Source organism: Schistocerca nitens, chromosome 3 (genome assembly GCF_023898315.1).
Source record: "Schistocerca nitens isolate TAMUIC-IGC-003100 chromosome 3, iqSchNite1.1, whole genome shotgun sequence".
Classification (NCBI taxonomy): Eukaryota; Metazoa; Arthropoda; class Insecta; order Orthoptera; family Acrididae; genus Schistocerca; species Schistocerca nitens.
In genome coordinates, this window is record NC_064616.1 from 726350448 (window position 1) to 726368821 (window position 18374).

General features: G+C 40.2%; 1 protein-coding gene across 1 annotated transcript in view; it reads right to left on the reverse strand.

Annotated features, from left to right (window-relative positions):
* The window catches only part of LOC126248698 (prostatic acid phosphatase-like), a 65944-nt gene that overhangs the window by 4561 nt on the left and 43009 nt on the right, over nucleotides 1-18374 (reverse strand). Inside the window, exon 7 of the mRNA XM_049949981.1 lies at nucleotides 11275-11458. Within this exon, the coding sequence (XP_049805938.1) occupies nucleotides 11275-11458 (184 nt within the window). The remainder of the gene's footprint in view (nucleotides 1-11274; nucleotides 11459-18374) is intronic.

Genomic DNA, 18374 nt, shown 5'->3' on the forward strand with positions numbered 1-18374 from the left:
TTGCAAAACATCATCTTACACTATTACAATGCTATGTGGGTCTTAGCCTCTTCATCAAGTGCAGTTCTTCCTTCACCTCTAAGGGCTGACTGTATAAACATCACTGAATGGAGGTCAATTTTGACCTCAGTTCAGAAACTGAACTCTGTTCAGGACTCTGCTCTATTGTATGACACTAAAACTAAACTTCGATCCACTGAAGAAGGTTCAGTGTTGATCTAAATTAGCATGAAACATGTTTTGGCAACAGCACTAAAAATCAGATACTGACACAATTATTGCATTTCAACCTCAGTTATTAATTGTACAACTTTTGTACACAGTATTTATTATTGAAGGTGTATTGTTATAAAGATGGAGGCAAGTAAGCTGGAAAAGGAGCAATCTTCAAACTTTCCCAAACCAAAAAAGATTTGTTGGTAGAAATCATACTCTATCAATATAAAGACACAACAGTAGGCAAAAAAGTAGGAAAGTTACAACAATCAACAAACGAAAGGTGTGGAAAGAAGTTGGTGTTGATTTTAATTCACAGAAGACTGTGCCAAATTGCGACTGGAGATTTCAGAAAATGTGTTATGACAATGTTAAGAAATGGACCAAGGAAACATTCACACATGACAAGGTGTAATTTTAAGACACACTTTACAATTATTACATTGAATATCTATGTAATTACATGTGCTGTATAAAATGAAGCAAAAACAGTGTCAAAACTTTTCAAGGTTGTAAAAAAATCTAGTAGTGGTAATTTCATCTGACTTACTGTTATAGAAAATGGGGCGAAGCTAATTGCGCAGGCCTGAAGCCACACTTTATTCTTATCTCCAAACCCTATAATGATAGTGCAGATTTTCATGCCAAAATTATAAGTTGTGGTTTGTACACATTTTAATACCCTCAGATAATTTTTTTGCTTACAAGATAGTGTCGAATATTATTCACTTCATCCACTTCTTATTCTACTACAGGTTTTAATTACTTATTATGGCTGTAGTTCATTCTGAACATCAGGAAACGAGTTGACAACTTAACTTCAAATGAAAATGTTCTCCTTGTTGTTGCCAATGAAAATGAAGGAGACAGTTTTTATGTTGCATTGATAACAACAATAGTGTAAGTTAACTGTTACAGCAATATATCACATATTTTGAAATAAAAATAATCTGTAATTACAAGCAGACATGCAACATGAAAACCAGGATTCTGTTATAGAATCTAAAGTGCCGCAATTGCATCCCAAAAATGAAAAGAACAGAAGATGTTCTCAATGTGAAATACCAATTTTAATGAAGAAAATTGGTAGTGGAATTTCTTCATAAGCTTTTCTCCTAACAAACAGTATCATCCATTTCAGGCACTACATACAATGCACTGACAGCTACATTATCTCATGCAAGTCAAATGTTGCAGCTACAGCAACTGCTGAACAATGTAGTTTTAACTTCCTGGCAGATTAAAACTGTGTGCCCGACCGAGACTCGAGTTCGAGTCTCGGTCGGACACACAGTTTTAATCTGCCAGGAAGTTTCATATCAGTGCACACTCTGCTGCAGAGTGAAAATCTCATTCGGGAATGTAGTTTTACTTTGAGTCCTAAACTTAAACAACTCAGCATTTTTCAAATTAACAAACATTGCCAGAGATGAAAGAAGTGGCAAGTGGAAAGAAATTCTACTGATATGAGATCAAATCTGAGATTCTCTAGACTATATTCCAGGGCGCAAGCACTAAGCCACCATCTGATAATTACAAATTGACGTACATATGCATACTACTACTATTATTTGTCAACATGTGCGTGTGAAGTTGGCATAGCAGTTTAACACTTGTTCTGTAATTAAAAATTTATGACGAATTGAGTAGTTACTGCTATTCAAGGCAACAGAACAGTTTTTTAAAGAGCGTGCAATCAATACTGGCGTGCAGTCATTATTGAACTCCACATAATTAACTTTTCCCTTTCTTCCAATCCCGCCAAGTGTCTACAAAATGCCTTAAACTGGTCACATTAATTATGAGTCACCTCTAAGAATTGTTATGAGATCTGTTATTAGCTTCACTCATTACTTACATAGCCAATAATTTCTTAACATAGCCTTACAGAGCTAAAAAATATTTTGAGCTTTAACAGTGTGAGAGTGGTGTTTATTTACTTAATGTTTTTTTGTGTTGATAACAGCCTTTTTAAAACCCTTTATTATTTAATTCTTTTTAACTCATATTTGCATAAAACAAAAACAGTGTCTTGTAATGTCACTGACTTGTGAACTGATGACTGCAGTTGAACATTACTTGATCTGTGAAATTTCAGCAATCAACAATAATCCTACTTCAAAGGCAATATAATCTGGGATTAATGTTGATACAATGCAGATTTCTGAGATCACCTAGGTCTAAGGTCACTGTATGTGTTAATCTAAGGTCAATTGCTTTTATATAAAATGGCTGTAAGAGCTTTTATACCTTCATCCACATCCATCCACCACTTTCATGGCCTTCCTCTCTACTTTCTTAGAGTTGGTCTCCATTCACAAACTTTTTCTCTCAAAGTTCCAGCATCCACCTTAAGAATATTTCTGAATATTGTCCTACATTTTATTAATCTTACAATGTGAACTCCTTATATAAGGCAGTCCAGCTCAATATTTGTTTCAGATGTCCATTTGTCATTATTACCCTGAAATCGCTCTTAGATCTTGTGCACCACTGTGCATCCAAATATTCTGGGCTGATACTCACAAGTACTCATTAATGTCCATGATTCACAACTGTAAGTCAAGACTGGCATGATCATGACTTTGTATATTTGCAGCTTAATCTGCTTGTTTAAAAACCTGGATCCTGGAGGCCCTTACTTTCTCAAACATGTGGAAGCATCTAAGATGCACAGTCCGATATCAAGTTCTGTACATGTTAAAAATGGAAGCCTGCTGCCACCAGTTTATTCAGATTTGTATTTGTATCATGTACTTGTTATTCATTTCAATGATACCAAAACCCCAAGGTTTTGTGGGTTCTTTCAGCTCACTCTCTAATGAGCACCTTATTCTATTAATAACTGCTACAGCATTGGTATAAGCATGGCTATTGCAATGCCTGACTTAAAATGCTGCACTGGGTAGGGGGTGAGGAGGAGCAGGAGGATGGGTGGGGAGGGGGAAAAACAAACCTTTCTCATGAATAAACCAAGCCTACAGGACAACACCAACCCTGTAGCAGTAGTAACATTCCCCAAAGAAAGACTGATTAAGAATCAGTAGACATCTTTGTAAGCACCATTTGGTAAAGTGGCTAATGAAGTTACATCACCAAGTGGTGTCATATGTCTTTTACAGTTAAAAACACACACCAATTAAGTAATTTCCATTCTGGAAAGATAGCTGTGTGACTGTCTCCAGTAGATCTAGGTTATCAAGACTAGGCTGATATGATATGAATATGGAAGTGACTTTGGAGGTTTTGGAATTTGACAACCTTTATTAGCTGGCACTTTCAAAAGTATCTCTTGTACAGATGTTGATGGCAACTTACTAGAAATGGTTTGAACTGGTACTATCCTCATCAGGATTCAATATAGGAGTGTTTATTGTCTACTTCCAAGTGTTGGGATACTGTTTATATGACTAAATTTTATTAAAACAATTAGCAAGCACATATTTTTGACCCAAGCGCAGCTGACAACAAGCACAACCAATTTCATCAGGTCCTGAAATGATTCTCACACTACAGAAAGGTGATTTCAGCCGCCACACAGAGACTAACTTGTTACAGCTTTCCTCATCACTGAAAAAGCAGTACAAGCTTTCTGCCTCCACCATTCTGCAGATGGTCTGGAATTTATCTGACTGTGAAAGTGATGTTACAAAAGTGATCCAAAATGGCTGAAGCCATACCTGTAAACTTACTCACCATTATCTCATTTCTCAAAATGGCTGTAAGAGCTATGTACTGCTCTTGACAGAAATTCTCTTTATTGATTTCCAAACTTGAGTAGCTGGCATGTAATGATTAATGATACACAAGAATTCTTTCCTAGACCCCCCTCCTCCCCCAACCTCACCTTGCCTCCACATTTCGTTTCTGGGTACCTACAAGCCTGTGACTGATTGCTGAGTAATGTATTGCCCACTCCAAAAACGAAAAGATTGTCTTCCAAGTGGACCACTCTTTGAATGAATGCTTCAGGGGTTTAGTAGATCACACTGTTACTGTGATCTCCCATTTCCTGTACGCTGTCTCAGTCTTCAAACACAGCTGAGTGACTGTAAAAATTTAGTTTGCACAGCTAAGCATTCATCTTGATGATCTGTATTCAGGCATTGCTATTTCAGGATAGCTAACAGATATTGGGAAGTGTACACTACAGTGCAAATCATTACAAATTCCCCACAGAACACTATACACAAGAGTGTGTGGGCAGACAGGGACCAGTGGCTGATAGTGACCATGCTGCAGTGTTGACATGCATCTCTTGCCCTCTGCTACGAAGACTGATGTCCTCTGTGAGGAGGCTTTCTGTAACTGGGCCACGAGAGCAGATGTTAGCAGAGTTCCCTATCATGAAGGTCATATGTTTGTAGACATGAAATTGGCTAGATGACTATTTGACTACCAGAACCCAGTATTTTATATTGGGCAGCGAATATTGTACAGTAATGAAAGTGATATGGGGTGTGCCCCATCTAAGTGTATTAAGATCTGTTACGGTCTCAATACACACAAACGATTTATCAAATGTCAACAAGAGCACTAAATCAGATTGTTTGCTGAAAATGCTGTTGCCTACAGGGAAAATATAGTCATTGGGAAATATTAAAAAAGTGAAGAAAGGCTTGGACATAATTTACATTTGGTGTAATGAATGGCAGGTCTCTTTAAATGTGGACAGATGCAAGATAATGCTTACAACAAAGAGAGACCCTAATAGTATCTGACTACAATATTAGTGGTGAACATCTTGAGCATCACATCATAAAAGTACTTACGGGTAGTACTAAGAAGTGATATGAAATGGGATGGTCACATAAAATAAGCATTAGAGAAGACATATGGAAAACTCAGATCTGTTAGAAGGCATCTGGGCAAGAGCTGTGCATTTTTAAAGCAAACTGCACACAAGGTGCTTGTGCATAAAACTAAACAGTATTGTTCCAGCACCAAGTTTGTATGAAGCAGGAAAGACAACAGACATCAAACAAATTAAGAAATATACTGATATGATAGAAACAGATCAGTATAGTCCATATGAAAGTAAAGTTGCTTGTGGAACTAAAATGGGAAACCACAAAAGAAAGGCAACACACTTCTAGTGAAAACTGTTCAGTAGAAACCTGTCCAGCAAATTTTTAGACCTGTATTTGAGGAAGACTGTGCAACCATTTTACTGTCACCAGTGTAGTGATCAGAGAATAAGATAAGAGAGGATAAGGTGCAGACAGAGGCTCTAATTCACAGTTGTCTTCATCAAATACAGAGTTCTCTGCTAATATAAGATTTGTGTTTTCAGCATGTAATGGGACACCCGTTTCTAACATACCTTTTTTTTTTTTTTTTTTTAAGAAGTAGCTGATACCAGGATTAACCCCAAACCTGGTATAGGTGAACATTCTTGGCTGTTTCGTTGAAAGAATTTCATTTGATTTTGTATACAATGTATTATATTTCAGGCTAAAATGTACATAAAGAAATTAATTTGTTAGTACTCTGTATGTACAGTTAAAATTACTCCTCTTTTAAATATAGAATATAAGAGTGGTGGCCATTCCTCTGATGGAATCAGATGTGTTTTTCATTGTGTCATTAATAATGTAATTTGTGGTGTAATAGAAGTGGAAAAATGTGACAAAGAATAAAATTCAAGAATAATACAGGCAAAGCTTCATCAGTTATTTAGTCATCAGGAACCCACAATGTTATATCAAAATTTCAGCCGCAAGAACGTAGCCCTAGACGCAAGACTTGGAGCCAACAACAAGAAGAGGAAATGAAGATAAGTAAAAAGTTTTTCTTTTGTATATCTTATGCCTCTCGAAGCTTTTGAAAATAATGAAGAGACTAAGAGAAATTTAATGATGTGCTGGAGGGTAAGATTACAAATGATGTGCTGGAGGGTAAGATTACAGCAATTAGCAACTGGAAAGATGTACAAGGGAACTTGGCCTGGTAGTCAATGTCAAAAAGACCAAATATATGGCAATGATCAACCAACGAAACCTATCAAATCTCAGTCATTTTTCCCTTGGTCACTCTGTGAATGGAATTCGGGCAGAAAATCACTAATCTAGTGCAAAGTACCTTCCAATATGAATTTTTCAGCAGCTTGTGTGTGTGTGTGTGTGTGTGTGTGTGTGTGTGTGTGTGTGTGTGTGTGTGTGGTTATGTAGTGGCAAGTATAAAGCACACATCCATATTTTCAGTTATACATATTGACAGTACTGCTTGTAATTGGGGTTGGTGATAAGTGATAAGTGTTATTAGCAAACACAGCCAGCCCCTTTCCCACAACAAACAAGGTTTTTCTTTTGTGTAAACTGTAGCACCCTAGCACAAATTTGTTGGCACCTTTAAGGTGTCACCTGGAGGGAACCCGAAAGGTATTTTCTATTCAAGAAACTTCAGATCTTCAGCATTAGTCATGAATTCAATCAGAGACCCATAATAATGGAATCTATTTTAGCAGGAAGGTTGGTTTGTGTCCTTTTCTTTTGGATATGAGCCAGATCTTTGAGGAAAGTGTCTTAAAACTTCCTGTTTCTATGACATGTGTGACAAACTCTAATTCACAGTTGTCTCCATCAGATACAGAGTTCTCTGCCAATATTTACAAGATTTGTGTTTTCAGCAATTAACAACTGGAGAGAGGTATAAGAGAACTTGGCTTGGTAGTCAATGTCAAAAAGACCAAATACACTCCTGGAAATTGAAATAAGAACACCGTGAATTCATTGTCCCAGGAAGGGGAAACTTTATTGACACATTCCTGGGGTCAGATACATCACATGATCACACTGACAGAACCACAGGCACATAGACACAGGCAACAGAGCATGCACAATGTTGGCACTAGTACAGTGTATATCCACCTTTCGCAGCAATGCAGGCTGCTATTCTAACCATGGAGACGATCGTAGAGATGCTGGATGTAGTCCTGTGGAATGGCTTGCCATGCCATTTCCACCTGGCGCCTCAGTTGGACCAGCGTTCGTGCCGGACGTGCAGACCGCGTGAGACGACGCTTCATCCAGTCCCAAACATGCTCAATGGGGGACAGATCCGGAGATCTTGCTGGCCAGGGTAGTTGACTTACACCTTCTAGAGCACGTTGGGTGGCACGGGATACATGCGGACGTGCATTGTCCTGTTGGAACAGCAAGTTCCCTTGCCGGTCTAGGAATGGTAGAACGATGGGTTCGATGATGGTTTGGATGTACCGTGCACTATTCAGTGTCCCCTCGACGATCACCAGTGGTGTACGGCCAGTGTAGGAGATCGCTCCCCACACCATGATGCCGGGTGTTGGCCCTGTGTGCCTCGGTCGTATGCAGTCCTGATTGTGGCGCTCACCTGCACGGTGCCAAACACGCATACGACCATCATTGGCACCAAGGCAGAAGCGACTCTCATCGCTGAAGACGACACGTCTCCATTCGTCCCTCCATTCACGCCTGTCGCGACACCACTGGAGGCGGGCTGCACGATGTTGGGGCGTGAGCGGAAGACGGCCTAACGGTGTGCGGGACCGTAGCCCAGCTTCATGGAGACGGTTGCGAATGGTCCTCGCCGATACCCCAGGAGCAACAGTGTCCCTAATTTGCTGGGAAGCGGCGGTGCGGTCCCCTACGGCACTGCGTAGGATCCTACGGTCTTGGCGTGCATCCGTGCGTCGCTGCGGTCCGGTCCCAGGTCGACGGGCACGTGCACCTTCCGCCGACCACTGGCGACAACATCGATGTACTGTGGAGACCTCACGCCCCACGTGTTGAGCAATTCGGCGGTACGTCCACCCGGCCTCCCGCATGCCCACTATACGCCCTCGCTCAAAGTCCGTCAACTGCACATACGGTTCACGTCCACGCTGTCGCGGCATGCTACCAGTGTTAAAGACTGCGATGGAGCTCCGTATGCCACGGCAAACTGGCTGACACTGACGGCGGCGGTGCACAAATGCTGCGCAGCTAGCGCCATTCGACGGCCAACACCGCGGTTCCTGGTGTGTCCGCTGTGCCATGCGTGTGATCATTGCTTGTACAGCCCTCTCGCAGTGTCCGGAGCAAGTATGGTGGGTCTGACACACCGGTGTCAATGTGTTCTTTTTTCCATTTCCAGGAGTGTATAAGGGCAGTGACCAATCAACAAAACCTACCAAATCTCAGAATAGCCAACAAGGAGTTTGAAAGGGTTAGAGACTTCAAGTACCTCGGATCGACTATCACAGAGACAAATGATGACAGCGGTGAGGTGAAAGGTTCAGCAGTGGCAGGCAACAGATGCTACTTTGCCACACTACTCATGCTTAGCAACTCACTTCTATCACAAAATCTAAAATCCTCATTTACAAAACAATTATAAGACTGGTTGTTATGTATGGTGCTGAGATGTAGTCCACGACTGCAAATGAGGAAAGGATCTTTAGCATTTGGGAGAGAAAGGTTATGCATAAAATATAAAGCCCAATATACGGTCAAGAAGGTTGGCACACCCATACAAATGCAGAACTAGAACAATTTTTTGGAGAACCTGACATTGTCATTAGCATTAAAATAAGAAGACTGCGGTGGGCAGGAAACGTGGTCAGAATTGAGGAAGACAGAACATGTAAGAAGATTTTTGATGTCAAGGCTGGAGGCAGACATCAGAAGGGACATCCCAGAAAGAGATGGGTGGATGGAACTGAAGCAGACATGAAAAATCTGGGTGTCAGAGGATGGAGACAGAAAGCCATGGACCAGCTAAAATGGCAGGATATTGTGATGCAGACCAAGGCCCTTCAAGGGCTGTAGCGCCATGGAGTGAGTAAGCAAGCAAGCAGTTTTCAGAAATTGTTTCTTTTGCAAATACTCTTCTTTTATCGCAGAATGTGGTATGGGCTGATATTTCCTTTTGTTTCACTGGTGATGATCTCCGGGTTCCTCATTTGCAAACATGGGCTTTGCTTTGCTGGTTTAGATAGTAACTGAAGCAGTACCATCATATGTCTATGAAGCACTGTGTAACTTTGCAATGGTTTTCTTGAGAGCAGAGGTAAATGTAGTAGCAAACACTGGGAGCTGACTGACTTTAATTGCTTTTCTTAATCTGACATAAGATATTCATTTGGTGACTAACAGTTCTTTAATTTTCTTTCTCCTCAGTAAACACACAATAGACCTTGTACCACACTGCATGGTTGCAGAAGTAACTGAAGCAAAAGGGATGGAGGTGGATAGTGTTCTCAGCTTGTATGCAGCTGATCCACATTTTCCACAGGTTGCTTTGCCTCCACATGCAGTTGTTGTGTGTTCTAACTGTTGACAATTGTAGCAATGCACATTGCTAATCCTTCCTACTCATCCTTCAGTTTTGATGCTTGAATGTGCATAAGATCTAATCTGTCGTAAAATCCCTGTGAGGATTGAGGCCATCACATCAGCGTACTACACTGGACTATTACCCTAGAAAGTTTTCTATAAGGAACACAGTAGTCTGTTGATATGCAAGTGTCTCAACAAATTCCATGCCGTTTTCTATCACTTTGTATCAAGTTTTGATTATTCTCTCTTTGCATAGGACAAATGTCTGCAACTATTGTGTTTTGTTTTTTACCATACCTATTGATGGCATTCAATTCTGTCATCTTAAGACCCATATTCTTTCTCACTAATCAATTGGAAACAAAATGAATTATGGATAAAGTAAAACAATCTTACATGAAAACCAAACAGTGTTTCATTTCAATATTTAGAGATGCATCGAAGTCTAAACATTCTTATGATTTTCATAGCAACTCGTGCTTGTGCTCTCTCTCTCTCTCTCTCTCTCTCTCTCTGTGCCAGTCCAAAAATAAGGCACAAATATTTATGAAAATGCCAAAAATAAAGATATTACACAAAACATCTTTCATAAAAGAGAAATATGAATTTCTGTATCAATTTCCATTACAGCCAGTCAATCCAAAAAATAAATAAAATGTTAACCCTACATTTATACACACATGTGGTAGGCAAAATAAAACTAGCCCAGAAATATTTACAATACAACTCAAAATGTTTTCTGGTGTTTAAACCCTTTTCAGTTACGTATGGTTTTTATTCACAGTCGAGTCCATTTCGCACCATTCTGCCACAAAGTTTTGCATTGCAGACTTTTCTGGAGGTTCTACCAAAACACTTGCAGTCTTAAACTTATTCAGAAATAGTTCTGCTCATATTTTATATGAACTGTGCTATGCGTAATACCTGACAATGAAGATATACAGTTTTATTATGGGCACCATTTTAGGTTACATTCAACAGGCCACTAAACATGTCTGCTCCTCTCACTCAAACGTAATGATGCAAGGTACTCAGGATAGAGCATGCAGGAGATGCATACACATGTGACAGCACACTTATACACTGAAATCAGATTTTCCAGAATTTACTGTGAGGGGCAGTTCTTGTCTTCATTAATAAGGGTAAATTCTGTATCAGTCTTAGAAATATTTTCTGGACCAGTTTCATTTTGTCCACCATGATGTGGAATTGACCCATGTTAATGAACCTGAGAACAGACCATCACATAACATGCTTGAAACCGTGATTTCAATGCACCCGTCAGTTCCTGTCAGATGTCTGTGCATCTCCTGCATGTTCTGTCCCAAGCACTTCACCGTGTCATTATGTCTGAATGTAGGAGGGGAGCAGATGTGTTTAGAACCAGTGGAATGCAATACAAAATTGTGTTAATGATAAAACAGTGTGTGGGTGTCATCAAGTTTTATGTGAAGCACAATATGTGGAAAACATCTCTGGAACTGTTTGTGCAACAATTTAAAACCCGAACTGCAATGCAAAATTCAGTTGTTTTTGGTGTGAAATGGGCTCTGCAGTGAAGAGGAACAGTAACCAGCCAAAAAGAGTTTGAACACCAGAAAACATTGTTTAAGTCTTAATGTAAATATTTTCTGGGCTAGTTTTATTTTTCCCATCCTGTATTTTAACAATCATGCTCAGCCATTTTAAATGAAAATATTATATACTTGACATTTAATTACAAACCCTTACAATGGAGGAACTCATTGAAATTACTACTTACTTATTATCGACAAGAGACTGAATTCGAAATGTTCTGCTGTAGATGTCATCAGGCATTCCTCCTTCCAGTCTTCAGGAACAACATTTTTTGTCAAATCAATAAAATTTGCTAATGGACATGCAGCTGTACATCCTGGTATGGTAAGTAGAAATGGATCCTCGTCAGTTGTGTTTTTGTAAAAGATCTAGAAACATACATAAGCATGCAGAATTATTTGTCACATAAAATAATGCTAAGAAAGAAGTTATCCTTCCTTGTATGAGCCCAGTATCTTTTTGCTGCAGCTGGTATAATCTTAAAAAATTCTGCAATGTTATGTTTCCCTGTTTCTCACATTGCTGCCACGTAGTGCAATCAAAATTAAGGAAAAGGTAACTAATAAACAAGGTAAGTACAGTCACACCAAACTCAACATTGCAGACATTTTCAGTCTCATAATTGTTCAAAACTTGTTTGTGTGTGTGTGTGTGTGTGTGTGTGTGTGTGTGTGTGTGTGTGTGTGTGTGTGAGAGAGAGAGAGAGAGAGAGAGAGAGAGAGAGAGAGATAGATAGATATTATGATGATGATTAATGAGGTTTCTACAGGGCTCAGATGCATAGTTATTGGTCTCTTTACACAGCAAAGCTACACAGATAATACAAGGCTGAAACTGTTCAAGGGCTGCGACACTGTCATGAAATGATTTACTGAACACAAATAAAAGAAAATGTTGCAGTAGAGCATCTAGAGAAAATGTGCAGATAAAGGCTTTCCTGGGACAAGAACTGTGTGAGAAGATGTAACCAACCAATCCCCCCTCCCTCTTTCTACAGTGGTGCCAGTACAGGAGACACACTACAAGAGGAAAAAAAAAAATCAGTAAAGTTATCATTAGTGATAAGGAAAAATAATGTAAGCACACTAGCCAAAAAATTAATCACCCAGGGGACATCTCTATAACCCCACCTCAATTCGGCAAGAAAGAGTCCACAGCTTCTTCCGCTATGCCATATCTAGCTGAAGCTCTAAAAGACCATTACATCCTTAGATTCACCAAATTGAGAGGATGTTGACTGTTAAATTTCACTTGCTGTTCCACACATCCCAGATATTCTCTAGGAGGCAGATCAGGCAATGTAGAAGAAAGGGCAACAATTGATCACCACGGATGTTGACATAAACATCCTGGTTTGTGTTCACAATGGCTTGAAAGAGCGAGCCCTAGTTATGATACAAAAAACATCACCAAAACATCACAGAACCACCTCCGGCCTAAAGTACACCCTGCAACCACTGCAGATTCAACACCTCATTTGTCCATTGGTGCACTCAGTGTCCTGCATCATTTGAACATTTGAAAGGAGACAAAATTGCAGCTTATCAGACAGCACTACAGGCTTCAAGTCAACTACTGTCTTGTTTTAGTGTTATTTGCCCCACTAAAGATGTGCAACTGTGTGTGTCACTGTCAGCAATGGTCCTTTACAATGTACCTGGTTCCAAATGTGCATTGCTTGGACCCAGTCGCTTAAGATGTTTAACAGCACAGTTCTTATGCAGCATTACATAGCCGTGAGTAGTAAAACATTCCTTAAAAGACATGTTGGACCATCCATGTCGATACAACAACAAATCCAGCAACTTCATTTATGGTTTGGCCAGAGGCACATTAAGACACTACAGCCATTCTGTGACACTGGCCCACTTTACTGTGACACACACACACACACACACACACACACACACACACACACACACACACACACACACACACATTTCACGACCATGACATTAGCAATGGTGCATCACATGACACCTGGTAACAGTTCTATTCTACATCATCTACAGCACTCCATAGCAACCAGTATGCTCATTTAAGGGGGAGGGGTAGTGTCCCAGTGGATCTTGATAAAATTATTCAATAATTGTTACTGCCCCACAGATTACTGTGGCCATGCCGCTGGATCATAGGACTGCACAGTGGTAAGTCCCAATACTAACATGACAAAGGTTGAAATCCAAGAGGGGCAGTTTGACTTCTATTATTTGCACTCTGCCTGCCTACACACATGGTTCTGTGTGTTGAAATCACCTAACGTGATAAAGGGAATAAGTAACTGTTGTAACAGATCTTGCACCTCCTCCTACACATCACTATCTGGGTGGAGGTGTATGTTTTAAATTATTACCAAGGTACACAGTTGGATTCTAATGGCTACAGCCTATAGAGTGGTTTCAGTAATAACTGACTGCAGAAAGTGGGCAGCTGCACCAACATTTAATAGCCCCCTGAGGCCCTCATTATGTTAGTGCAATTATTACTAATTTTTTTAACTGCAGGTAGGTGTTTTCTCAATAACTATGTCACTTAAAAGTATAATACACATGGTGAAGAACAGGGACATCCACTTCCCGAGTTTAGCCAAATAGCAGCAGTAACTGTTACATTTCCATTGAATGACCATTATGAGAGATGGAGCTGAAGCATAAAAAGTGTCAGGCAGTTGGGTTATGTTGCTGTTTGTTCCGCAGTTTCCTTTAGTACAGGTGTAAATCCATATTAACACATCATTCTACTGCTGAAGCCCCAAGGTCAAACCATACACTCAAAGCAGTTTATGGTTTGCACATCTTCCTTTCCCACTCTTGTCTGTTTTCCTTGATAGATTTTAATTCTAGTGACTGATTTTGGGTTACGTATCCAGATAACAAGATGACTGGACAGTTCTAATTCCCAAAGTCCATACCCCTTTCTCCAAATAATTGTTATTGGTGTGTGAGTTGGTTATCATACAGAAGAAGGATGTCCTAAATACGTATTGTCCTCTCCAGACTGACTGGAGAAGAGTGGGAATCTCTGGCTGTATCAACAGAGAGGTATCTGCTGGTTGGTATGGGTAGTATCAACAAAGGGCAGTAAGCTCTTCCTCAAATGGACTTAGTAGGCAGTTCAAAGTTTTGAACATAGGTGGTGTTAGCTACACCCTTGGCTAAGTTTATAATCATATCAACTGGATGAAGGCATCTGTATATTTTTCAGGCTTATAAGTCTGATGCATGATCAGATGTTTATATATACAGGGTGGTCCATTGATAGTGACCGGGCCAAATATCTCACGAAATAAGCATCAAACAAAAAAACTACAAAGAACGAAACTCATCTGGCTTGAAGGGGGAAACCAGATCGCGCTATGATTGGCCCGCTAGATGGCGCTGCCATAGGTCAAACGGATATCAACTGTGTGTTTTAAAATAGGAACCCCCATTTTTTATTACATATTCGTGTGGTACGTAAAGAAATATGAATGTTTTAGTTGGAACACTTTTTTCGCTTTGAGATAGATGACGCTGTAAGTCACAAACGTATAAGTACGAGGTATTATGTAACATTCCACCAGTGCAGACGGTATTTGCTTTGCGATACATCACCAGTGTTAAAATGGACCGTTTACCAATTGCAGAAAAGATCGATATCGTGTTGATGTATGGCTATTGTGATCAAAATGCCCAACTGGTGTGTGCTATGTATGCTGCTCGGTATCCTGGATGACATGATCCAAGTGTCCGGACCGTTCGCTGGATAGTTATGTTATTTAAGAAAACAGGAAGTGTTCAGCCACATGTGAAACATCAACCACGACCTGCAACAAATGATGATGCCCGAGTAGGTGTTTTAGCTGCTGTCGCGGCTAATCTGCACATTAGTAGCAGACAAATTGCGCGAGAATCGGGAATCTCAAAAACGTCGGTGTTGAGAATGCTACATCATCATCATCATCATCAATTGCACCAGTACCATATTTCTAAGCACCAGGAATTGCATGGCGATGACTTTGAACGTAGTGTACAGTTCTGCCACTGGGCACAAGAGAAATTACGGGACGATGACAGATTTTTTGCATGCGTTCTATTTAGCGACGAAACGTCATTCACCAACAGCGGTAACGTAAACCGGCATAATATGCACTATTGGGCAATGGAAAATCCACGATGGCTGTGACAAGTGGAACATCAGCGACCTTGGCAAGTTAATGTATGGTGCGGCATTATGGGAGGAAGGATAATTGGCGCCCATTTTATCGATGGCAATCTAAATGGTGCAATGTATGCTGATTTCCTAGGTAATGTTCTACTGATGTTACTACAACATGTTTCACTGCATGACAGAATGGCGATGTACTTCCAACATGATGGATGTCCGGCACATAGCTCACGTGCGGTTGAAGCGGTATTGAATAACATATTTCATGACAGGTGGATTGGTCTTCGAAGAACCATACCATGGCCTGCACGTTCACCAGATCTGACGTCCCCGGATTTCTTTCCGTGGGGAAAGTTGAAGTTTTGCTATAGTGATCCACCAACAACACCTGACAACACGCGTCAGCGCATTGTCAATGCATGTGTGAACATTACGGAAGGCGAACTATTCGCTGTTGAGAGGAATGTCGTTACACATATTGCCAAATGCATTGAAGTTGACGGACATCATTTTGAGCAATTATTGCATTAATGTGGTATTTACAGGTAATCATGCTGTAACAGCATGCGTTCTCAGAAATGATAAGTTCACAAAGGTACATGTACCACATTGGAACAACCAAAATAAAATGTTCAATCATACCTACATTCTGTATTTTAATTTAAAAAACCTACCTGTTACCAACTGTTCGTCTAAAATTGTGAGCCATATGTTTGTGACTATTACAGCGCCATATATCACAAAGCGAAAAGAGTGGTCCAACTAAAACATTCATATTTCTTTACGTACTACACGAATATGTTATAAAAATGGGGGTTCCTATTTTAAAAAATGCAGCTGATATCCGTTTGACCTATGGCAGTGCCATCTAGCGGGCCAACCATAGCGCCATATGGCTTCCCCTTCAAGCTAGACAAGTTTCGTTCTTTGCAACTGGGAACGGCACTGATTTGAGTAGGTTGTGCAGAATGAAGGCTTTTCACAAGGATGATTGTCATGGTAAGTTCTGGTGCAGTTCCCACAGACAGGTTATGAAGTATGACCTAAACAGACACATTGGAAACACCTCATGGGTGACAGGATCTTTTGTGTCCACTGAATAATTGTGCTTTCAGTGTCAGAGGTTAGCTATTGTTGCTGACCCTTCTCTCTTTACCGATAATTGCCTCAAATCCTACATGGTGATCTAATCAAAATGGTCAATTAACTGTTTTTATGAAAGGTTACAAGACATCTGGCTTGCTTCCTTCCATTTATATGCTAAATTCATCTGCTCCTTGTTACGACTTGTCATAGGCAGCGGTTTACTTTCATCAAGCTAGAAGTCTCATGATATTATTTAATGCTGATAAATGTTTTTATAAACTTGTAGTGGTTGTCGGTCGAGCCTCGTAGCTCCATTCTAAGAATGTATGATAACTGCTCAGTTTGCACACAATTTTAAGAGTGATGAGGGAGACCACATGACATTAAAAGGCTTTTTTCCTGGCTTATGTGTGTCAAGGAGACACCTGAGAAGGCTCATGAAAATCCAATCAATAAGCTATGACAGGGTTCACAGTATTCTGCACGGTTTGGCTCTGTAGACAGCCGAGGGCAGTAGTCTCATGTGCTGCTGCCACCTACCAATTTATGGTGAGAAATTGTAGATCCTGGAATTTCTGGGCTTACTGCTATAGGAGTAGAAGCCTCATGGAGTTCCATCATGTTGGTTAGGCTTCTGAAAATTCAGAACCGTACAAACAATGTCCTGATTCGCATATTGCCAACCAACCCCAAATGAGTATTTCTAGAGAAAACTGGTAAGGAAGATGTGCTCTGACTGATCTGGAATGGAGACATTCTGTGGAGCAAATTTATTAAATGTGGCAGTTTTCATGCTGTTGGTGGAAACAGTAACATTTCCTGGTTGGTGGTCGCTGCCAGAAGGGCCCAAACTGTAGAGTAGGGAGCACGGACACATGAAACTGGACACTCTTGGTTTGAGCGTGGAAGGTGAAAGGTCACTTGTTTTAGACGTCAAGAAGTGTGTGTTCAGATGGTCAATGAGGCTTCATGGTGTCCAAGTCCTGACGAGCAAGATTCTGGTTATTCACGATGACCACACGCGGTCTACTTAGCATCACAGCAGTTTGGTGAGAGAATGTACGCATCGGCACCAGCGATAGGTGGGTGTTTGTGTTTGCAAAGGGGACATAGTGTTGCCAAGGCACCGTAAATCCCCGTTCCAGTGCTGGTATCATTTTCATTTATTATTCAATCAACCACTTGTGTAACTAGAACATAGTTGCATTCTTATTAGTGATTGTATGTGCAGCTAGAATATGGTAGTCCTCCTCCTAATTTCATCAGACGTTTATTGCAATCACTTGTTCCAATAATCATGCCACTGCATCTTATGCTATGTATTGCTTTTAATGTAATAAAACATCGGTTCAATTTTATTTGGATTTCATTTCACATAACTTGTAGTACCCTTCAATTTATTATTATTATTATTATTATTATTATTATTATTATTAATTATCTGTAGACTGGGTAAAAATAGTCATTCAGTAGGATTTTGTAGCATTCTCCACCTTAGTATTCTATGTCTGGGTAATTTCTGAGATAGTGATTCTAATGGGCAGTTAAAATTTACCATCGAGTCTTAAGGGTTGGGTGACAGAGTCTGGGCAGTTCCATCATTCCGGTAAGATTTCTCAACCAAACAATGCAGGGTTTTCCATAAATTGGCGAACCCTGCTCGGTGTTCGTTCTTTGGGAGATTCTGGGGGCAGACTAACTTTCCCTCTTATAATATAACATGTAGTTAGTTACTACATCAAATGTACAGTTAATATTGTTATTTCTATTTTGCATACAACTGTGGTAACCTTTATTAAAACCTGAATAGCCGCCTCTAGCAGGTTCAGGTTGGTGACAGTGGACTGAAATCTCCACAATCCACACTGAGAGTGCCTAAGGAGTTTCCTGGTCTCTAATATAATCAGGCCGAATGACGGTTTACCATTCGCTCCAGGATCTTTCCCACACAGCTCATTAAGACGATATTCCTGTCACTACTGGGAGATGTGCGGTCCTTTCTTGGTTTGAGGAGAGATATCAGAATTGCCTCTCTCCACAAGTTGGGGAAGA